The sequence below is a fragment of the Xenopus tropicalis genome, chromosome 9 (genome assembly GCF_000004195.4).
Source record: "Xenopus tropicalis strain Nigerian chromosome 9, UCB_Xtro_10.0, whole genome shotgun sequence".
In the NCBI taxonomy this organism is placed as follows: Eukaryota; Metazoa; Chordata; class Amphibia; order Anura; family Pipidae; genus Xenopus; species Xenopus tropicalis.
The window spans coordinates 79321694-79346921 of NC_030685.2; the positions used below are offsets into that span (position 1 = coordinate 79321694).

Below are 25228 nucleotides of genomic sequence, written 5' to 3' on the forward strand. Positions count from 1 at the left end.
AGTACCTGGTTCATCCTAGTACCATGTTTAATGAAGGAAGTATGCCTAGATACTGTGGGGAAAGGGTGTCCACATGAAGAATAAAGGGAAGCATCAACTTTCTTCTCAAAATCTGCCAAATCTTTATATGGAATAAATGGGCAGCATGGTGGGTCTTGAGTTCATTGACCTGACTTGGCAACCAATTTCCCTATTTTCGTTCTTGCTTATTTTATCCTTAACTAAGAGATATGTAGTACCTGGTTCATCCTAGTACCATGCTTAATGAAGGAAGTATGCCTAGATACTGTGGGGAAAGGGTGTCCACATAAGGAGAAGCATCATCTTTCTTCTCAAAATCCCCCAAATCTTTATATGGAATAAATGGGCAGCATAATGGGTCTTGAGTTCATTGACCTGACTTGGCCACCATTTTCCCTACTTTCGTTCTTGCTTATTTTATCCTTAACTAAGAGATATGTAGTACCTGGTTCATCCTAGTACCATGCTTAATAAAGGAAATATGCCTAGATACTGTGGGGAAAGGGTGTCCACATGTAGAATAGGAAGAAGCATCAGCTTTCTTCTCAAAATTCCCCAAATCTTTATATGGAATAAATGGGCAGCATGGTGGGTCTTGAGTTCATTGACCTGACTTGGCCACCAACTGTGAGTAGGATGTATGTTTTCCATATATCTGTGCGGGTTTCCTTTTGTTTTCTCCAACCCTTCCAATACATATGGGCAGGTTAATTGACTCCTTATGAAACTGACTCGAATGTGTTGTCTGAATGACGGGCCGGGGCAGGGACTGCTATGAATTATGAACAATCTCTGTAAAGTGCTACACAAATGTGTCAGAGATATATAAATAAAGGATAATAAGGAAATAAAATAATAAATAAATGAGTTGAGCACAAAAAATGTTCGGCTAGGGAATGCATGTTACATTTTGCACAAACTAGTGTTAGTTAATGGTCGTACTTTTTACCCCGAGATTCATATTTTTTGTTTATTTTTGCGGTTATGATCATATTTATTAGGCGTCAGCAGCAAAAAAAAAGGTTAATATTCTTCATCTACAGTAAAGTTCTTCATCAAAACACTGGCAGTCACCAATAATAGCGCACAATGAGACCCAGGTGAATGATGGTGGGAAGTCAGACCAATATTAAATCGAGCCCCATCCAAGATGGCAGCAATAGTAAAAAGTGAAAAGAACAAGTAACCAAAATGACGGCAACAGTAAAAAGTGATGAGAACAAGCATGTCCCAACCAAGATGGCAGCAACAATAAAAAGTATAAGAACAAACAAGCCCTAAAAAAATGGCTGATCCTCAAGTAAACAGAAGAAATGTCACTGGAGAGACCAGCAGTTGACCTACCCATTATTGATCTTTGTACATTATTATTCATGTGTCTTATCCAGTCAGTCTGATATTAGTACAGTATAAGATATCTGTAGTAATAAGTCAAATCAACTGGACTTTCTGCGTGGTTTTTTTTTAAGACATTTCGCCAGAATTTCAGAATTGAGAAAGCCAATTGGATGACTGGTGAAACGTCTTCAAGAAAAAACCCAGAAAGTCCAGTTGATTTGACTTATTACTACAGATATACCATGACCTGGATGAATGAGAATCAGTACAGTATAAGATTCTTCATGTTGGTACTTGGACCTCTCTTTGTTTTGCTTCTAGTTTAGCTCATAATTGTACCTTCCAAGTGACACAGTGACTTATCACCAAATCAGACTTAACAAGCTGTTGTTGGGCCCCCCGGCAAAGAAAATCTTTGGAGGTGCTCACCAGACCCTGCAGTCCAGGCCACCATTGACCCCTCATAATTGTACCACCATTGACCCCTCATAATTGTACCTTCCAAGTGACACAGTGACTTATCACCAAATCAGTGTCTTAACAAGCTGTTGTTGGGCCCCCGGCAAAGAAAATCTTTGGAGGTGCTCAGCAGACCCTGCAGTACAGGCCACCATTGACCCATCATAATTGTACCTTCCAAGTGACACAGTGACTTATCACCAAATCAGTGGCTTAACAAGCTGTCGTCGGGCCCCCCCTGCAAAGAAAATCTTTGGAGGGGCTCAGCAGACCCTGAAGTCTAGGCCCCCATTGACCCCCAGGCCCTCCCCCATGACCATGGTCTATAGTGATGTGCCTGCACCAATTTATCTTATCAACCAAATTGCTTTCTACTTCTGTTTCAGTACAAAATAAAGCAATTTATGTTTAATGTCTTTCCAATCCCATCTGTAATTTTAATACGTTTCTATTCCCCCCACCGGTAGCATCCTATACACCTCCAGCTGCCGACTATTAGAACTACTGTGACTTACTAGAGCTCTGTTTAGTTATTACCACCCTTTCTGTGTAAATGACAGTCAGGATTATTTAAGATTATGTTGTAATCCTTTTTATCCTCCACACTTTAAATTTCATCCTAAACACCAAAGTGCACTTAGCAAAAAAAAAGAGTGGTTTGAGCGTTCGAGCTCAACATAAATCTCTTCCCCGTGCACGGCAACCATGATGGAAACCTTAACCTCACTCGACAACAGAAAACAGACTTGTAATTGCTCTTAAAAGGAAAGCAATTGTTCCCTTTCTCCATTTTTCATTGTTTTTTTTTTTCCTCATTCCTTCAACGTTTCTGCACCTTGATTTTTTTTTCGTTGTGCTAATTTACTGGAAAATAATGGGCAGTACATGCTCTGAGTTTGTAAACTGAAGCTGCTCAACGATATACATTAGAATGCTAATCCACCTGCATTGTGCCTCATTAAGTTGCCATAATTAATATTTCTTCTCTAATATAATGGATTTTAAATGTAAACATAGCTAACAGGTATAATTTTGTTTCTCCGGCTCCTCTTATCCAAATCATTCGGTGGTCATTTTCCATATATAATCAATAATTCATGGTCTTAAATTGAAAACCCAAGCTAATTCCAACTACAAATTTTACTGTCATTTATAAAAGAACACATCAGCAAGGCTAATTATTGCCTCGTTTCACTCTGTGGCCTTTCATTATTTTGTAGGTAATGAAAGCAAAAATAAATAAATAAGAAAATAACAATGCTTTATTACTGTATTACTATGCTAGAAGCCTGCTTGGCTTGACCAATACGTGAGATACACAAGAAATGCTATGAAATATTGATCTTAGGCTGTGGCCCTAGAAAAACAGTTTTCTATGAAAACTTTATTTTATTAAAGATACAGGCCCACCTTACACCTTATGAATTTTTTAAAATTTGAATTTTCAGAGATAAACAACAACAAAAAAATTGATAGACAGCACAGTTGATAAAATATACAGTGGAAATATTGTCTATTAAGAATATAGTTTTATAGGGATTAAAGAATAAAGAAGTATTACAGTTCAACATACTTATAATAACATTCTAATATAATTGCACTAATTATGTGTTGATGATTATTCGTATGTCTGTTATCCAGAAGGCTCCAAATTACAGGAAGGCCATGTCCCATAGACTCCATTTTCATCAAATAATTTAAATTTCTTAAAAATTATTTCCATTTTCTCTGTAATAATAAAACAGTACCTGTACTTGATCCCAACTAAGATATAATTACCCCTTATTGGGGGCAGAACAGCCCTGTTGGGTTTATTTCATGGTTAAATGATTCCCTTTTCTCTGTAATAATAAAACAGTACCTGTACTTGATCCCAACTAAGATATAATTACCCCTTATTGGGGCAGAACAGCCCTATTGGGTTTATTTAATGGTTAAATGATTCCCTTTTCTCTGTAATAATAAAACAGTACCTGTACTTGATCCCAACTAAGATATAATTACCCCTTATTGGGGGCAGAACAGCCCTATTGGGTTTATTTAATGGTTAAATGATTCCCTTTTCTCTGTAATAATAAAACAGTACCTGTACTTGATCCCAACTAAGATATAATTACCCCTTATTGGGGCAGAACAGCCCTATTGGGTTTATTTAATGGTTAAATGATTCCCTTTTCTCTGTAATAATAAAACAGTACCTGTACTTGATCCCAACTAAGATATAATTACCCCTTATTGGGGACAGAACAGCCCTATTGGGTTTATTTAATGGTTAAATGATTCCCTTTTCTCTGTAATAATAAAACAGTACCTGAACTTGATCCCAACTAGGATATTAATTAATCCTTATTGGAGGCCAAACAATCCTATTGGGGTTAATTCATGTTTGGTAGACTTATAGTATGGAGATCCAAATTATGGAAAAACGCCTTATCTGGAAAATCCCAGGTCCCGAGCATTCTGGATAACAGGTCTTACTCTGAATAATAATAGTAATAATATAATAATAATATCTATCTAAACTCTTTATCAGGCCTCTGATAAAGGCACAAAATAGCCCATAAGTAGATATTGTTTCTCTGCAGACTGGCATTAATTCATTACTTTGGGAGTTTTCAATGCAGTGTTAATGAACGTCTAATTAGAATTTCATGGAGAAAAGCTCAACCACAATGAGAAAGACCCACATTTATGTCTACATGATATCATTCCTCTAACATTTAGGCTATTCTTTAGAAAACATGAGTTTTTACCTGGAAAACGTTCTTCCGGCTCGATTTTTCATTTGCCCACTCAACAGAAGCCCCACGCAGATCTATGCGTTCTTGCTTAGTGCTTGACCTCTGTAAATAACAGATATTTAATAGACTAAAATCTGCAAAAAAATTTGTATATCACTTCGTCTTGACCTTTACTTTTTATAATAAGCAGATAATATGGTGTGTCTCTAACAAAATGTTATAGCATTCATGACAGTTCAGTGCTCCATGGCCTTTCAGCTGGGTCCCATTCTACTGCTTGAAGCCCCCATACTGGGGGAAAACATTCAGTTATGGAACCACTGCCTTGTGTTTTATCCCTTATGCCAGTGCCTTTTGCTGCCTGAACGTGTCCCATTGAGTTCAATGGGTACGGACAGGTCTAGAGTGGTGATATATACCCCCTTATGTAATAAAAGTTTGCCCAGGAGCAGTAACTCATAGCAACCAATAAGATGTTTGCTTTTAAACAGGTGTCCAATAAATTCTGCCTGCTGATTGGTTGCTATGGGTTAATGCTCTGGGGCCTTTTATAACATAACCCCAAAAATGTTGTAATTTTAGGCTTTAGTCATCTTGAGCCAGTGGCCCGGCGTACAGTTGATCAGGGAGTCCGGTACTTTATATCTGCTATAGCCTTTGTGCACTGAGGAGCCAAGTTTATGGTTATACAACACCCCTTAATAACACGGATGATATTTGTACATGATTTACAAATAAGCTTAAGGTTCCACTGGTGTTTTGAAAAAAAACTTGCGACATGCACCACTTATACTGAAATCCTGGGACAACTGCTGAATTGTGGGTAAGTAAAATGGAGAATGATAACAATTTTTGTCCCCATCGGTTACAAATTCAGCTTCCGAACATCTCGGTTTTCGGTAGGGTTGTCCAGGTCAAAACTGCCTGCCCTGTCAATTGGTGATCGCCACATCATAGCCCCACCTCCCCATTGATGACGTGACCCACCCCCATGATGTCACTGACCTGCCCAGTGATGTCACGCCCCGCCTACAGGCAAGAGAGGTAGCAACCCTTATGTCTTGCTTAAGAAAGAACAGTAATGGAAGACCTGTTGTCTCCCAGCTGTTGTGGCCACCTCAAGTCTAGGGTTGTTGGCTAGGGCTGATAGTTACAGTTCAATCAGAGCAGTACAGTTAAATACATGTCTAGAAAGCTCATCTGTACTGATCACTCACTGGAAACATTTAATAGGTATCTTAGCATCCACTCGTGATTCAAAGGAAGATATACATATATATTTGATGTATTTGGGATGTAGCACTGGACATACAGTTTGAATAATATATTTAAAAGCAGAAACAACCCTATTATAAGCCATAGTGATTTCTATATCTTTGTAACAAATATTACGTAAGCATTATTTCTAATTAAATGTTTACGTATAATCAAACCTAACTGGAAAAGAACGGGCAACCGCAAGAACCTTGCATCACTACATTAAACACATCAGCTTGAATAAAAGTTGCCTGAGAATGTGAATGGGTCTTTTATTTATAAAGACAATTGTATTGAACAATACCCTTCTGCCCTTCTGCTTGAAAAATAACATTTTATGGTCATTTGAAAGTATTACAACTTGGGAGCATTGAGAAGTTGACAGTTGGAGATTGGGAGACAAATAATTCTTGGGTTCTTTGTTTTCAAACTCTCATGACTGAACTACGTGTTGACATGTTGTGGTTTGGTGAGTGCAGTGGGGCAAAACTGTGGTTACACCGTGCACAGGAAGCAGGCTGGTTCTACCACGACAACTTCCCCTTTAATTTCATGACTACATTTATCAGCGTCTTGGCCAGAAATTGACTCACTTTCACTTTTACATCCATTCTGTGCCGTTAAGATACATGGGATGATCGTTACACATTTTCTCACAATATGGAGGCACATACTGCGACTTGCACATTCTACAATACACAGAATCCCAAGGGCTTTTAAGTGCAAGGCCCTGTTATAGATCTACTCCCCAACTTGTGCAAATGAATGACAGGTAGGGGGGTAGGAAGGAGTATTCCTGTATGCTTCCCATCCACTCCTCATGAATTCAGTGCTGCCCAATACAGACTGCTCTGTATTCATGGGGCTGGCTGCAAGATTCTGCTCTAACATTTTGGAGTACAGAGACTATTGCCAATGTAGAGCAAAAACACCCATTTTAGCACTTTCCACTCTACCTTACATAACTACATAGTAACATAGTTAGGTTGAAAAAAGACGTACGTTCATCACGTTCAACCATAATGCCTATATATAACCTGCCTAACTGCTAGTTGATCCAGAGGAAGGCAAAAACCGAACCTGAAGCCTCTCTAATTTGCCAACTTAACATAGTTAAGTTGGGTTGAAAAAAGTCCATGAAGTTTAACCCTTCCAAGTGAACCCCAGCACACACATAAACCCATACTGACTTATCTATAAACTCACATACATAAACTGTATATACCAACATTAGTATCACAATAGCCTTGGATACTATGCTTGTTCCATTAATCTAAAGGGTGCACTGATCATTTTTATGGGAAAAAAGAACACCCCCATCTACCTACTGTATAATCCCCTCTATTGTACTTGTACAGAGTAATCATATCCCCTAATGCCTTTTTCCCAGAGCGATCAACCCCAACCCTGACAGTCTAACCTCATAGTTTAACCCTTCCATCCCCTTTACCAGTTTAGTTGCACGTCTCTGCACTCTCTCCAGCTCATTAATATCCTTCTTAAGGACTGGAGCCCAAAACTGCTCCCCATACTCAAGGTGAGGCCTTACCAGGGACCTATAACCTCGCACTTCGTAAATGTCCACTAAAATATTATAGTATCTTGTAATGATGGCATAGATATATATATTATAGATATTGTAGCCCTAATGTCTGATTCAAAACAGTCCCTCATGATTGTAGAAATCTTAAGGCATAACCAATTACAAAGGGTGAAATGGCTTAGCGTGACAATCAAAGTGGTGATGATTGGTGTATTTTTTCTTTTTATAAACCTTTATAAATATTACACAACGTTGATATTATCCAGGAATAAAGTTTCTAGCTGTTATTAATTATTTCCATAACAGCTGGCATGGCTGAGACCTATTGATTATTAACAATGTACAGGTATGGGACCCGTTATCCAGAATGCTCAGTACCTGGGGTTTTCCGGATAAGGGGTTTTTCCGTAATTCTTCATACCTTATATCTGCTAAAAAATTATTTAAACAGTAATTAAACCCAATAGGATTGTTTTGGCTCCAATAAGGATTAATTATATCTTAGTGGGGATCAAGTACTGGTACTGTTTTATTATTACAGAGAAAAGGGAATCATTTAACCATTAAATAAACCCAATAGGGCTGTTCTGCCCCCAATAAGGGGTAATTATATCTTAGTTGGGATCAAGTACAGGTACTGTTTTATTATTACAGAGAAAAGGGAATCATTTAACCATTAAATAAACCCAATAGGACTGTTCTGCCCCAATAAGGGGTAATTATATCTTAGTTGGGATCAAGTACAGGTACTGTTTTATTATTACAGAGAAAAGGGAATCATTTAACCATTAAATAAACCCAATAGGGCTGTTCTGCCCCCAATAAGGGGTAATTATATCTTAGTTGGGATCAAGTACAGGTACTGTTTTATTATTACAGAGAAAAGGGAATCATTTAACCATTAAATAAACCCAATAGGGCTGTTCTGCCCCCAATAAGGGGTAATTATATCTTAGTTGGGATCAAGTACAGGTACTGTTTTATTATTACAGAGAAAAGGGAATCATTTAACCATTAAATAAACCCAATAGGGCTGTTCTGCCCCCAATAAGGGGTAATTATATCTTAGTTGGGATCAAGTACAGGTACTGTTTTATTATTACAGAGAAAAGGGAATCATTTAACCATTAAATAAACCCAATAGAGCTGTTCTGCCCCCAATAAGGGGTAATTATATCTTAGTTGGGATCAAGTACAGGTACTGTTTTATTATTATAGAGAAAAGGGAATCATTTTTACAAATGTGAATTATTCGATTAAAATGGAGTCTATGGGAGATGACCTTTCCGTAATTTGGAACTTTCTGGATAAGGGGTTCAATACCTGTATAATATAGGTGAATAGCATTTTAATAATCAAAATATGTAATAACCTGTCGCTTTAAGTATGTAAGAATGCATAATCGTTATAAATGGAAAGTTTCAGCTGTATGTTAGGTCTGCTCTGCTAGAAACCTTCAGACATGAATATCATATTCTCCTCTCACGTCGGTTCATTTCTCGTATTTGTTCCTTTTGCGAGAGCGAAATATGTTATGACAGATACTCTTTGTAGCAAGGACTAGAAATGCTGTTTGTCACCTGGCAAATTTAAAACAGCTTATTATAAGTGACTCCATTCTCCAAATCACCTTCTCAGGCACCCATCACTTCAATAAGGTATGGCAGGTTTGATCCAGCCTTGGGTGTCCTTCACAATGGGACTATGTCAAGTGTGATATCCACACTCCCGTCCCCACTTGTTCTCTCTCTTTAATGCTATGCGGAGGTTGGTAAACTTGAACAGGGTTGTATCTAAGGCTATAAGTACACATGTCTGAGCAGCTTATCTGTCACATCCCTGGAAATAAAGATCAATGGCCTTTCCTTGGGCACAATAAAAAGTACAAAGTAAAATCTGCTCGTTCCAGAAATCACATTAGCTGCGTTAGACAGGAAAAATAAATACTCTGCAAGGTTGGCTTTATATAGCGGGTGTCACGTAACACGTGAGATAAAACACCACTTTGCTTGTTTTTACATCAGCAAGGCCTTATGCCTAGCAAGAAAACTGTAACTTGAAGATACTTGCCTTTCATCAAATTGAAGCCTTATTAACACTGTAATGAATAAGTTTGCCCACGTAACAGCTTCTTGAAATAGACTAGTAATTGGTTAAATACAAAAATTCCTCATATACTCACCAAGTCTGATGCAGTTTGATCTTTGGCGTCTTTATAGAACTCCAGTTTTGGACCAGAGAGCACAGTATAGGATGTAACCCAGTTTTTCCTGCAAAAAGACATTACATGATTACTGATTAGCCCAGGGGGTCCACAACCATTTTTTACCCATGAGCAACATTTAAATAGGAAAAAAGTCACTTGGGGGTGACTAATAAAGTCTGTGATTTGTTATTTAGTAGCCCAATGTGAACTGGCAGACTACAGGAGATTCTGTTTGGCAGTACCCATGATCTTTATGCTGTCAAAACTTGCCTCCAAGTCAAAAATTCAAAAATGAAGATCTGGTTTGAGCCCACTGGGAGCAACATCTAAGAGCATGGTGAGCAACATGTTGCTCCTGAGCCACTCGTTGGGGACCACTAGATTAGCCAATAGGAATATATGACAATTGGTTTGGGCACCATTCCAATAACTGCTGATCTACAATAGGTAGACACTGAAAATATGAAATAATAATCATTGTCAAATGTTGTCGTATAATACAGCATTACAACATGACCAAGTATTGCTCGATGCATTAATAAACAAACAACCTGTATTATTTGGAACAAGAGACAGATGAGGAGTAGGTCAGCTAGAACCTTCAGCGGAACCTTCAGTTCTTCAGCTAATGAAGCTGTACGACATAGGCAACAGCTCGGAAGTGGAATGCCAAACCATGGAGAGCAAATCCGGCTAGTGGACCTAGGAGACATCTAAAGACATCTAGATGCAAGAGCAAATGTTTTAGCTGACCTTCATCCATGTGCCTTGGCCCTAGTGATGGGGGAATTTGTTACATTTTACCGCACAAAACATTTATGGAACTGCAAAAATTTGCCAAATGCATTGAAGTCAATGGGCATTTTTTCACTGTGACTTATTCCGAGCTACACAACTTTTTTTTTTTTTTTTTTACAATACATTGGCATCGATGGGTGCTTGGCCCATTTTGGGATGCCTTTTAGCTGCAATAGACATGGGACTAATTGGTCTGAAGGACCCAAATCGACAGCCTAAATCTACCCATGTATGGCCACCGTTAGAACCTCCCCATGCTAAAACATATTGCTCCCAGAAACCTGGCTTAATCGTAGGGAATCTCCTTATTTTGCATTTGCTAGCGATTGTGCAAAGTGTTTAATCTGAGGGAAAGGCAAGGGGAAGGCACAGCTGGGAGATTTGTCACCTATGGTACCGCAGATTTCCCATGGCCAACAAACCTCTCTCCCGTTCTACAAAACTCTCCTATAACATCCCAGCCCTAAGCAGAAGACAATGAAAACTTAGAGATGTTTCTCATTCTCTCACATTTCCCCATTGGCGGATTATTTTGTCAAATGGGCATCACAAAAAAAATAAATGGTTGGACATGTATAGAAAAAAACGGTAATTTTTTTTGACGCGCAACATTTTTACCGTTTCGTGAATTTTTCAAAAGATTTGCAAATTTCCGGCTAAGCGAAACGGGAGAGATCCGCTCATCACTAACTGCAACCATAGGGAAATGTATGCACTGAGGGGCGATCAGACTAAACAAAGATGAGGAAATCTAATTTACACAGAGTAGACTGGCCTTGAAGACCCGAAGATAATGTACATTTGTTTTAAATACCCAGCACTGATGTTGGAACTACAGCTCCCAGCATGGCTTTGGTTTAACTATTGTGTTGTAAGAGTTGTAATTCTGCAACATTTGGGTAACACAAGGTTAGGGAATACTGTTATGGAAGGTTTATATCCTCTTTAACACTAATTATTTTTATTAGTCTTGAAGTTCCAGCAGTACAATGGCATGAAAAGAAATGCACTAGGAAACATACAAATAGAGTACAACAATTATAGCAACAATTTTTCCCAGTTGTTAGAGCCAGAAGGAAGGTGTTAATGGTTACGTATTGATTTAGTATCATACAGGTCTAATGAAATGGAACCTCAAGAGTTTTACTGATCTAAACAAAACAAAAAATGGTCTCAAGACTATAGAAATGATAGAGATTAGGAAATAGAAAGTAGGAAATGAAAATGAAGGAGAAAGGATGTAGAAAGAAAAGAAGACGTTACAATAAAGAGTAGAAGGAAGAATAGTTCAGTACCGGTACATTATTATTATTATTATTATTATTAACATTTATTTATAAAGCGCCAACATATCCCGCAGCGCTGTACAATAAGTGGGTTTCATACACTGGACATACAGAGTAACATATAAAGCAAACAATAACCGATACAGGAGGGGAAGAGGGCCCTGCCCAAAAGAGCTTACAATCTACAAAAATGAGTGCAAAAAGAAAAATGTCAGAAATCATTTAAGAAGTTTATATCCCCTTTAGTGGCACAGCAGGTAACTCATATGCATGGAGCCCATATTAAAAAAGCCTTACCTTAATTTTTTGCCCTTTTCTGCTATTTTGGTTTTATTCAAAAATCCTTCTTTATTTCTATTTACCTAGAGAAAAAACACAAGAGAAGAAGTGTTCAGTTTTTTTTCTGAACAGTATTGCACAACTGAAATTATCCATGCAACCAATCAAATTAGCAGCTGATTGGTTGCTGTGGGTTACTGCAAAATTGTCCAATGTTAGTCAATGAGTTCAGATGTGTCCTACTTGTTTTAAGAATAAGAATAGCACCAACACAAAGCTTTACAGACATTATACAGCATTGACATCAGTCCCTGCCACCAGAGGAGCTTGCACTCTACGGTCCCTATCACATTCACCCACACTTTGGTTAATTTAGTCCAAAGCCAGTTAATATACTTGTATGTTTTTGAAGTGAAACCATAGTACCCAGAGGAAACCCATACAGACACAGGGAGAACATACAAACTCCTTACAGATAATACCCAGGTTAGAATTGAACTCAGGACTAAACAGACAAAAAACATTTTCCCACTTTTATACAAATCAGTAGCAACAATGTAAAATGTTCTTTAACTCTACAGAAGGGTAAAAGATTTGCCTCCCTTTACTTAGAGAAAGCTAAGGGTTAATCGAAGAACTTATCTGTGTCTGTTCAGGGCTGGGACTGAAGAGCAATTTCCCTTTCCAGGCTGAGGCATGACCTGGGAGTCTTTATTGGTCAGGGGTGTCAGATGTTCCCTAGTATTTTAAAGGGAATGTACCATGAAGTTCTGTCACCTGCTGGATGGGGTGAATGGTGTTGAATAATTTGTGGTGCATGGTCAGGTTAAAGGTGGCAATACATGGGCAGATTTCATCTGTCGATTCAGGTCGACCAATTCTGTGGCTTATCTGCTCATGTATGGGCACCTCCAACAGGCCTACACAACCAATATCTGGCCTAAAATTGGGCAGATCTTGATTGGGCAAGTCTGACCCCATAGGCTTGTTGATGTGGTCCTAGCTCCGACAGTGCCTATGTCCCCCATCATAGTACAATTGTTTGGCTCTAGGGCCTACCTCAGGTGGGCATATCGGGAGAAGATCCTCTCTTTTGGTGACCTCGCCAAATGAGTGGATCTTACTGTGTATGGCCACCATAACTGTGGACCACCTTTTCATTAGGTCAGATCAGATGTTTTTTTCTTATTACGTAATAACCACCACATGTGGATCTAAAAAGACCAACAATTGCAGAATCACAGGGATACATGTAACCTGATACATTTTGTTATGATTCTCCCCATATTAATGTTGACCTTTCAATGGGTATGAAAGGGATAAATATCAATACTGCGGTTCTTTTCAGACTTGTGTAACCTAAAGAGACAGTAACTTGCATTAGCTGAGATTGTTCTGATTATCCATGGTAAACACTATCAGCATGTAAGTAAGATGTCTTTGTACAGCCAATGAGGACACTAACCAGTAGTGATGAGCAAATCTGTCTGAGAAAATGTCGCGCGTCAAAAACAATTGTCGCCCGCAACTATTCTTTTGTCGCCCGTGGCTATTCTTTTGTCGTGAGGCTATTCTTTTGTCGCCCGCGTCTATTCTTTTGTCGCCCATGGCTATTCTTTTGTCGCCCGCGTCTATTCTTTTGTCGCCCATGGCTATTCTTTTGTCACCCATGGCTATTCTTTTGTCGCCCGCGGCTATTCTTTTGTCGTGAGGCTATTCTTTTGTCGCCCGCGTCTATTCTTTTGTCGCCCGCGGCTATTCTTTTGTCGCCCGTGGCTATTCTTTTGTCGCCCGTGGCTATTCTTTTGTCGCCCGGGCTATTCTTTTGTCGCCCGCGGCTATTCTTTTGGCGTGGGTGACAATTTTTGGGCGCGCTGCAAATTTTTCCGCGGCAAATTTTTTCATCCGTTTGCGCGAATCCATGCCTGGCGAAACATTTCACCCATCACTACTAACCAGGTGTCTAATAAAGGACACCAACCTCATAAACTCTTCTATAAAGATGAAGGGAATATTCCAAGTACCCTTTACTACAAATTGTACAATGATCCCAATATGTTTAATTACAAATACACTCTCTTTTATGTTCGCTAGCTCGGGGGCAGAATAACATATTTTATAGAACACAATGCACATCTCGTTCCTCATACGGAAACCTAAAAATATCAGAATAGCCTCTCAGATCTCTACAAGACAGATGCCAGGAATTTCAGCAAGCCGCACATGTTCCTATGCAGTATTTCTCTGTGCAGGAGTCAACCTGCCTCAAAGAATATCCATCATTTTTTCAATTGTTGCCCTTCTTGCATCTTTCCAGCTGAGGGAAGGTTAACAAAAAATGCAAGAACATAACCTTAGGCGGACTGATATGCTTTAGCTGAAAACAATTAGAAGCACGCTAACCAACATACTTAATTGAGGCATTTGTCTTTTAAATTCAAGTGTAATGGGTTACATACATTGGTTTATACATACATGGATTATGCATACCAGGTGAGGGGGTGACATTTTTGTTGGGGGGAGGCTACCAACAGAAGACTTTCCATTGGACTATATAGCAGTTGAATTCTGGAGGCTAAGCCTACATCTTCATTATTATCCAGCCAACAGATAACAGCGGTAATGTCTATAGAATTTGCCTAGAAGGTACCTAGCCCACCCCTTTAAAGCACCTACTGTCAGATGCAATTTTTTTGATTGGATGTGGGCAGCACATACATACATGTACATTATTTATGAAGGTCAAGTAGGAGCACTTGCAGACAGACAGGGGACCTCTGAAGGGACCTCTTTATATCCTATAGCCTTTAATGTTTGTAGGCTGTCTGCATGTTTGATGTATTCACTCATCTATTGTATGGCACTGGGGAATATACTTATGCTTTACAGATATGTAGTACTACTAAAAATAATAATATTAACATTAAGTATTTTGGATACCGGTATAGATACAACTACAGAATGACAAATAATTACCACCTAGGACGCGTGCTGAACCTAGTAAATAAACATGCTCTGAGGACACCCAATTACCAACTGGTAACATAAATAACATTAAAGGAGACATGTAGGATAAATGGGAAACCCCTAAATTTGTAGGCAATTATGAATAATATACGGTGCTGGTTTCACTTTGTGCTCAAAATTAATCCTATCTGTAAAATGGCCCCTTTATTGGAGCTCCCTATAGATCCTATCACTTCTCTGTCCGAGTTTGAAATGAAGAGTGGGCGTGTCCTAACGGTCCCTGCCAGAAGCACAGTAGGAGGGGGAGAGCCCCTAGACTAACCCCTAGGGTTAGTCTATGGTACCAAATGCAGAGGGTAAAGTTCCTTCCTTGTCCTTCCTGGACATTGATTAGCTTTATACTGTTTCATAAATAACTTGCTGTCAGGTCAAGTCCATGTAGAGTTACATGAATTCAATAAATAAGGAAATAAATAGTCACTGAGTATAACACACTGTGTATACTGTGAACATCCACCAGAAAGGAAGCCATCTTGATGACCCCATCAAAAACTACAGCGAAGCTCCGACAAACTACAATTTTTTGGCAAACCTTTTCCAGTTTGCTGAACGAGACAGAATCCCACAAACTCTGAATCTTAAGAACCTAGTGGGTTTAATGACCTATTAGACTATTAATGTGTCTAAGCGTAGAACATAAACCTTACCAAAATATTTTCTGAGCCACTGGTGTCCAACACGAATTGTTGCGAATGATTTCTTCGATGGCGCGAGATCTGGGGGAAAAAAAGTATATAAATAAATGTAATTCCTCATTGTATAAAATATAGAGAAGATACACATATATTACAGGTGTGGAGTGTCAAATACCCCTGTACTCTAACAAAGTAACCAAGTTAAATATTGCACACATGTTGCAACCTAAGGAACGTGTTCTTGGGTATTTTTTGCAGCAGTATTTTGTCCAGCCCCAATTTTCATCTTGTTGTTCACTGCCAGCCAATACACGATGCAGAAGATCCTGGTATGGTTGCACTTTTATGTTGATGCCATAGGTTCTAGGGTTCATGGTGAGGTTAATTCTTCAACTATTTGCAGTACCAATGAGAAGAAGTGGTGGCGGGAAGGTCAGAAAACAATTAGAAGAAATGAACAGTTGGGGAAACTATAGTGAAGAGAAAGTCTTGAAGGTGGACTTCAAGACTTTATTGTCTTGTTGGCTGCTGTAGGCAAGCCATTAATATATATATCAATCAATGAAGGGATCACCAACCTTTTTTACTTGTGAGCCACACTCAGATGTAACAAGTGTTGGTGAACCACACAAACATGAAAAAAGGGACTGTGATTGGCTCTTTGGTAGCCCCATGTGGACTCCTTGCCTGCAGGAGTCTCTGTGCTTCCAAAACTTGTCTCCAAGCCAGCAATTTAAAAATGGCACCTACTTTGAGGCTAATGGGAGCAACACGAAAGGGGGTGGTGTTCAGTATGTTGCTCACAAACCACTAGTTGGGGGATCATATCAATATATGCTAAGAAACTTTTGAACTTCTGAGTAGACATAAACAGATGCGGAGGGAACACAAAGCAACAAAACATGCTGGGAATCTGAGAACAAGGTGAAGGTTTGTCCACTGGGCATCAAGCTAGAATCCTTTATTATCACACATATACAAGGTAGGTAGGACTTTGTGCCTTTAATATATATCTACTGCCTTTTTTTAGTGAAATGATATATGTCATTTACAATTGGTTCATAATGGAGTGCACATTTGTTCTTTCCGTTTTAGAAGCCCTAGCCTAATGCCACCGAGAGCTGCACTACTTTCACCGTCGCCTTCATCTTTCATCATTAACTTGTTCTCATAACGACATTGTTGACTGGAGATTTGATCGTTACCGTGAGTGACTGCGTTTTCATCTCGTCGCTATCTTCAGCCACGCTTGCCAACGTCATCATCATTATCCCCATTTTACTCACCGTTGGCAGCCAGTGACGACGGATGAATTATAGATGGATTTAATAGTCTACGGTTTAATAACTTATACATATATTTATTTATTTTACTTATTTATCGGTCGTCTGTTTATATTTATTGATTGATGATTGTATAGTCGTTGCTTATTTCGGTACCTGCCTCTGAAAGACTTAACGTATTTTTCGCCGTATAAGACGCACTTTTTCTTCCCCAAAACTGGGGGGGGGAAAGTTGGTGCGTCTTATACGGCGAACTGCGTCTTCCTCTATGTGCTGCGGCTCTCTGCTGCGTCCTCGCTTTTATAAGGTTGCGCCCATGCGTACTGACATCACACGCACAGGGCGCAACCTTATAAAAGCACAGAAGCAGCTGGGAGCTGCGGCACAGAGAGGAAGACATCACGGGAGCCGGAGGTTAGGGGAGAAATGGAAGGTGCTTGGGGCCCTGGGGGAAGCTGAAGAATGCTGGGGGTGCCGTGGGGGAGCTGGAGGATGCTTGGTGGCCCTGGGGGACGCTGAAGGATACTTGGGGGGGCCCAGGGGGAAGCTGAAGGACACTTGGGGGGGCCCTGGGGGAAGCTGAAGGATACTTGGGGGGCCTGGGGGAAGCTGAAAGATACTTGGGGGGGCCCTGGGGGAAGCTGAAGGATGCTTGGGGGGGCCCTGGGGGAAGCTGAGGATACTTGGGGGGGCCTGGGGGAAGCTGAAGGATGCTTGGGGGGGGCCCTGGGGGAAGCTGAAGGATGCTTGTGGGGGCCCTGGGGGAAGCTGAAGGACACTTGGGGGGGCCCTGGGGGAAGCTGAAGGATGCTTGGGGGGGCCCTGGGGGAAGCTGAAGGATGCTTGGGGGGGCCCTGGGGGAAGCTGAAGGATACTTGGGGGGGGCCCTGGGGGAAGCTGAAGGATACTTGGGGGGCCCTGGGGGAAGCTGAAGGACACTTGGGGGGCCCTGGGGGAAGCTGAAGGATGCTTGGGGGGGGGCCCTGGGGGAAGCTGAAGGATGCTTGTGGGGGCCCTGGGGGAAGCCTCATTATGTGCGAGCCCAGAGACAATTAACTTTATACAGTTGATATAAAATATTTTACTACAGTATTTGGTTCAGAATCTTTTTTTTTCTAGATTTTCCTCCTTTAAAATTGGGTGCGTCTTATATTCCAGAGCGTCTTATAGGGCGAAAAATACGGTAATAGAGGCAGAAGACTTCTCTATCCAATATTATTTGCTGTACATAAACGTTTTGTACGTGTTCTATGACATTTGTACCTTCAAAAATGCCCCGTTCATCCAAAAGTTTGTGTGACCTATTTAGAAACAGTAGCGCTTAGCGCACATTTATCAGGGGCGAGTATCATCTGGTGACAAGGTTCTGTCCTAAAGTGTTTTGCTCTCTCGTAATATTCTGCATCTAAAGCAAAAAGATCTTTCATGAAAATACTTTGGTTTGTGGCAGTTCCTCCTTTGGGGAGAAAAAAAATGTCATTCCATATTTTCTGTATTTTTCCAGTCCTATTTCCAGGCGTGTCATCTCCCTGTTTTAGCAACATGTAGGGTAAGCGAGACTGATTTGCAGATGCTATTGAGACAGCTTCTAAGATCAGCAGCTTTTTTTTCAATTCTATTATTTATGCCATTTTTTTTTTTTTTTCAAACGAAGGCACGGAGATAACCGTTATCAGTGAAATTCGTTTTCAGTAAATCTGTGATTAATATTTCAGAAATTTAGACATTATTATGTATACAAGAAAAAAAAAAGTGCGTCTTTTAAAGAGAATTAAAGAGAATATCGTATGTCACAGTGGAAACTAGGGCACGGTGACAATGGGAATTGCTTTTGAAAAAAAAAACGAACGGAATAAGAATAAAAGAAATATCGCCCCGGTACCCTAGTGGCACGGGTGCATTGAGAATATCCCAAAGTTTAACAGAAGTGTAAGGGACAGCTGTAGGCCATGCTTTCGCCTTGGCAGATGGAAATGATAAGGATTCCTTTAGATCAGTTCTCTGTAATAGGCGGCAAGGTGGTCTCTTCCCCATGATAGTGCCTCAATAAATTAACTTGACATGGGATAACCAATGGCTGCTGCTGCAAGTCTGGTACTCACATTATCTTTGGCTTGTTAGCTGTAGGAAATAGTGATGGGCGAAATGTTTCGTCAGGCATGGATTCGCGGCGAACTTCCACGTCTCGCCATAGCCGTGGGCAACAAAAGAATAGCCACGCGACAAAACAATAGCCGCAGGAGACAAAAGAATAGCCACGCGACAAAACAAAAGCCGCGGGCGACAAAAGAATAGCCGCGGGCAACAAAAGAATATCTGTGCAACGAAAGAATAGCCGTGGGCGATAAAAGAATAGCTGCGGGCAACAAAAGAATATCTGTGCAACGAAAGAATAGCTGCGGGCGACAAAAGAATATCTGTGCAACGAAAGAATAGCTGCGGGCGACAAAAGAATAGCCGCGGGCGACAAAAAAATAGCCGCGGGCGACACAAAAGAATAGCCGTGGGCGACACAAAAGAATAGCCGTGGGCGACACAAAAGAATAGCCGCGGGCAACAAAAGAATAGCCGCGGGCAACAAAAGAATATCTGTGCAACGAAAGAATAGCCGCGGGTGACAAAACAATAGCCACGCGACAAAACAAAAGCCGCGGGCGACAAAAGAATAGCCGCGGGCAACAAAAGAATATCTGTGCAACGAAAGAATAGCCGTGGGCGACAAAAGAATAGCTGCGGGCAACAAAAGAATATCTGTGCAACGAAAGAATAGCTGCGGGCGACAAAAGAATAGCCGCGGGCGACAAAAGAATAGCCGCGGGCAACAAAAGAATAGCCGCGGGCAACAAAAGAATAGCCGCGGGCAACAAAAGAATAGCCGCGGGTGACAAAACAATAGCCACGAGACAAAACAATAGCAGCGGGCGACAATTTTTTTTACGCTCAACATTTTTACCGTTTCACACATTTTTTGCCATTTAGGGGGCCTCTATGCACCCTATCAGCTTACAGGGGGCTTTATTTGGTAGGATCACTGACCTAGAGTGTTCTATAGTAGAGACTACGTACAACTAGCTTTGCCTCATTTATGGAGTCCCTTATCTTGACCTAATGGCTTTAGTTTCCTTCTTACTGTGACCTCCTACCTCAGACTCAAATACTGACTGAAATATTTGTGTGGAGAGGCTAAGAACAGAAGTATTTCCAATGCAGAGCTATAGTGTGTATATGTAATTTTTGAGAAGCAAGTTACAAAAAAACATGGGAAATTCTGGGAACTAATTCCAAAGAGAATAAAAATCCAATTTACATGGGTTTATTCTATAGGCTAAAGCTCCCCCACTGGGTTTAAAGCAAAAGCCAGGATAATAGCTGATCAGATTCCCAACAACAGACCAGTTTTGCCCTTCTTGGGGCTCATCAGTGTAGTGCAGTGTTTTCTGATCAGCTCAGCTAGAGCCAGGAGTGGGGATTCACAAACAAATCATTAGGATCGAGGAGACCGCCTCATACAGATACAAATAAACAAAAGGAATTCTGGGAAATGAATTCCAAAGAGCTCCAAGAAAATCCCATTTACATGGGTTTATCCTATAGGCTAACGCTCCCCCACTGGGTTTTTAAAGTAAAAGCCAGCATAATAGCTGATCAGATTCCCAACTACAGACCGGTTTCGCCCTTCATCAGTGTAGTGCGGGGTTTTCTGATCAGCTTAAGTAGAGTCTGCTTTAAAAACCCAGTGGGTGAGCTCAGGGTCTGACTAGGGGGGTGCAGGTCCCCCCGCCGGCCGCATCCCCGGCACCCCCTAACCCCCCACTAAGCCTCCCTAAACCACCGCAGGGTCCCCCACCCAATGTGCTCCCCTGAGTGTGCATAAGTTTAACGCATCAGGGGAGGAACGGTTGGCCGGGAGAGCGCTGGCAATGGTTGGGTCGGGGACCCAGGGCCCATCGGGTTTTTTCCCGGTGTCCTGGTGGCCCAGTCCGACCCTGGGTGAGCTTTAGCCTTTAGGTAGTGATGAGCGAAATTTTTCACCAGGAATGGATTTGCGGCAAAAATCACATTTCACAAAATTTGGGATTAGTTCCCAGAATTCCTTGTGTTTATTTGCATATGTATGAGGTGGTCTCCCCAACCAGTTTGATTTATCTCTTTTAGTATATAGACGCTCATGGCTAGTTACTATTTTTGGAGTTGGGAAATGTTAGAGTTCTGGAGTATCTGGCAAAAACTATATATGATATGCTTAGAATACCCTCAACTTTTCCATTTTCTGTAAATACCTAGCGACTACCGATTGATTGAATAAATAGAATTTGACCAAAATGATTTATTTTATCATTTTCACCAAAAAAAAATCCTCTTAAAAATGGTCATACAATCGCGGCCGATGATAAAGGGGCCCGACAGATATTTTCGCCTAATGCAAATTGCAGCAGTCTCAGCTTCTCATGAAACGAACCCAGAAAAATATTGTGGATTTTCAAAATCTTGAAAAGGATCCTTTTGTTATTTGTTAATGGGCCTTGCAGAAGCCGGCGGAATCTCTAAGTGTCTTTTAAAGAAAACAAGGTTTGTTTGCCGCGCACTTTCATCTCGCCGCAGACCTGAAAGGCAATTTAACAGATGGCGACAATAAACGCCATCTCAGGATACCGGCGCAGAGAATACCTTTTTGAATAGGTTTTATAGGATTACAGAAGCCAAACACCTTTTCAAACAGCTTGTGTCTGGTAAGCAGTGCGCTTTTCAGTGCTCCCTTAAGGAAAATATATTTTTTCCTCTTCCTGAAGAGTGAGAGTAAGATGCATTTCTACCTCCAACCTTCCCCAGCCGATCGGTACGAAAACAAATTGAGTCATTGCTGCAAATATGCGAGTCTCTAAGAAATGCGACTCCAGAGACGCCCGCGTTTAGCCTAAGGTGTGTGACTACTAACCAAGGGACTTCTGTATTTCTTTCTATCATTACATGTTTCTTATGGAGTTGGGTAGAGTTTGAATGCCATGGGCACCATTATGCGCCATTTTTATACAGGTATAAACCCCTTATCCGGAAACCCATTATCCAGAAAGCTCCAAATTACAGAAAGCATGTCTCCCATAGACATTTTTTAATCAAATAATTCAGATTTTTAAAACTAATAACTTTTTTCTCTGTAATAATAAAACAGTACCTGTACTTGATCCCAACTAAGATATAATTACCCCTTATTGGGGCAGAACAGCCCTATTGGGTTTATTTCATGGTTAAATGATTCCCTTTTCTCTGTAATAATAAAACAGTACCTTGTACTTGATCCCAACTAAGATATAATTACCCCTTATTGGGGCAGAACAGTCTTATTGGGTTTATTTCATGGTTAAATGATTCCCTTTTCTCTGTAATAATAAAACAGTACCTGTACTTGATCCCAACTAAGATATAATTACCCCTTATTGGGGGCAGAACAGCCCTATTGGGTTTATTTAATGGTTAAATGATTCCCTTTTCTCTGTAATAATAAAACAGTACCTGTACTTGATCCCAACTAAGATATAATTACCCCTTATTGGGGGCAGAACAGTCCTATTGGGTTTATTTAATGGTTAAATGATTCCCTTTTCTCTGTAATAATAAAACAGTACCTGTACTTGATCCCAACTAAGATATAATTACCCCTTATTGGGGGCAGAACAGCCCTATTGGGTTTATTTAATGGTTAAATGATTCCCTTTTCTCTGTAATAATAAAACAGTACCTGTACTTGATCCCAACTAAGATATAATTACCCCTTATTGGGGGCAGAACAGCCCTATTGGGTTTATTTAATGGTTAAATGATTCCCTTTTCTCTGTAATAATAAAACAGTACCTGTACTTGATCCCAACTAAGATATAATTACCCCTTATTGGGGGCAGAACAATCTTGTTGGGTTTAATTAATGTTTTATTGATTTCTTAGTAGACTTAAGGTATGGAGATCCAAAATACGGAAAGACTCCTTATCCGGAATACCCTTGGTCCCGAGCATTCTGGATAACGGGTCCTATACCTGTACTTTTATACAATATTCTCTCGTCATAACCTCTAGCTTGCTGTCGACGTCTGTTTATCTTTCAGCAAAGTGGATCTGTACCCGGTGTTTTGATGTACTCTGATTGCTCGCAGTAAATGGCAAGTCAGCATATCCCAGAGGCAATGGGGTTTCTATAGTGACACCGAGGTGCACTGAATAGTTCTGCTGTACGATTGCATTGTTTGACAAGCTGGTTAATAGCCGACACCGGGGAGTTGTTATAAGTTGGATTAGCCTTTCTCATGTACTGATATAAATACTTCACTAAGCTAGATGCTGCCGCTGTTAGCAATGAGCTTTATGGCTCTGATCTTTCCAGCCAAGGAGCCAACCGGACACATTTCAGGCAAGGAGTCCTATTGACTACTGGCTATTATCATCTTTTCCTGGTAATTAAGTATATATATATATATAAATGAACTTTTAGTTTGACGTAGAGAGTAATATTCTAAGACAAACTGCTATCATTCTTCATATTTTCTGTGCTTTTTGAATTTGAAATTCTTAGCTTTATTTTCAGCAGCTATCTGGTTGCTAGGGTCCAAATTACCCTAACAACCAGGCAGTGGCTTCATAGGAGACTGGGATAAAATAATAAATAAAATAATCTCTTGAATGCCCTGCCTCTGCCCAGTTGGAGGTTAGAGCTGACACTTTATCTAGATGCTTGGCTCAGAGGTGCTCATCAAGCATTAACCCCATTTAAACATTGTTTTACCCCCAATAAGGGGTAATTATATCTTAGTTGGGATCAAGTACAGGTACTGTTTTATTATTACAGAGAAAAGGGAATCATTTAACCATGAAATAAACCCAATAGGGCTGTTCTGCCCCAATAAGGGGTAATTATATCTTAGTTGGGATCAAGTACAGGTACTGTTTTATTATTACAGAGAAAAGGGAATCATTTAACCATGAAATAAACCCAATAGGGCTGTTCTGCCCCCAATAAGGGGTAATTATATCTTAGTTGGGATCAAGTACAGGTACTGTTTTATTATTACAGAGAAAAGGGAATCATTTAACCATGAAATAAACCCAATAGGGCTGTTCTGCCCCAATAAGGGGTAATTATATCTTAGTTGGGATCAAGTACAGGTACTGTTTTATTATTACAGAGAAAAGGGAATCATTTAACCATGAAATAAACCCAATAGGGCTGTTCTGCCCCCAATAAGGGGTAATTATATCTTAGTTGGGATCAAGTACAGGTACTGTTTTATTATTACAGAGAAAAGGGAATCATTTAACCATGAAATAAACCCAATAGGGCTGTTCTGCCCCCAATAAGGGGTAATTATATCTTAGTTGGGATCAAGTACAGGTACTGTTTTATTATTACAGAGAAAAGGGAATCATTTAACCATTAAATAAACCCAATAGGGCTATTCTGCCCCCAATAAGGGGTAATTATATCTTAGTTGGGATCAAGTACAGGTACTGTTTTATTATTACAGAGAAAAGGGAATCATTTAACCATTAAATAAACCCAATAGGGCTGTTCTGCCCCCAATAAGGGGTAATTATATCTTAGTTGGGATCAAGTACAGGTACTGTTTTATTATTACAGAGAAAAGGGAATCATTTAACCATTAAATAAACCCAATAGGGCTGTTCTGCCCCAATAAGGGGTAATTATATCTTAGTTGGGATCAAGTACAACATTGTTTTATTATTACAGTGAAAAATGAAATCATTTTTAAAAACTAGAATTATTTGCTTATAATGAAGTCTACGGGAGATGGCCTTTCTGTAATTCAGAACTTTCTGGATAAGGGGTTCCCGGATAAGGGATCCTATACCTGTACTCTGCTTAAAAAGATCCAAAATTTGCTCCTATTGCACAAACCCACAGCAACCAATAAAGCAGGTACCATTTATTTCCATATGAACGTACCTCCGTAAAAAATGAAAAAGATTTTATCGCATCAAAGCCAACAATTTAGCTTTAAAAAAATATGTTACTGAACTAATAATAATTATTACATTTTCTGTATCTGGTTTGGTTTTCAAGCAACAGACTCTAAGCAAGAATAAGAAAAGTAAGTCAGAGTTTTTATGGTAGATTATTGTATTTTCCCCGAGTTATGTTTTTCCCGTATTCCGTAGTGCATCCCTGCCCCCTAGTGCCCTCCTATGGAATTGCTGGGAATCATTAGCTCCATTTGGTGCTCCACTCAGTGAAATCCACCCGCCGTCGCGTCCGACTACGCTGTGAGTTCAAGGTCAATGCCTAACTCTTTTCAGTTCGTCTCTTCTTGATCCATGCAGAGAAATGACAAGGTAACATGAGTCGGGGTC

General features: G+C 40.1%; 1 protein-coding gene across 1 annotated transcript in view; it reads right to left on the minus strand.

Moving 5' to 3' along the window:
• Positions 1–25228, minus strand: part of arhgap15 (Rho GTPase activating protein 15) — a 396561-nt gene that overhangs the window by 332143 nt on the left and 39190 nt on the right. The window contains exons 4-7 of the mRNA XM_018097301.2: positions 15603–15671; positions 11947–12011; positions 9542–9629; positions 4572–4661 (exon numbers count right to left, since the gene is read on the minus strand). Coding sequence (XP_017952790.2) covers positions 4572–4661; positions 9542–9629; positions 11947–12011; positions 15603–15671 — 312 coding nt within the window. The remainder of the gene's footprint in view (positions 1–4571; positions 4662–9541; positions 9630–11946; positions 12012–15602; positions 15672–25228) is intronic.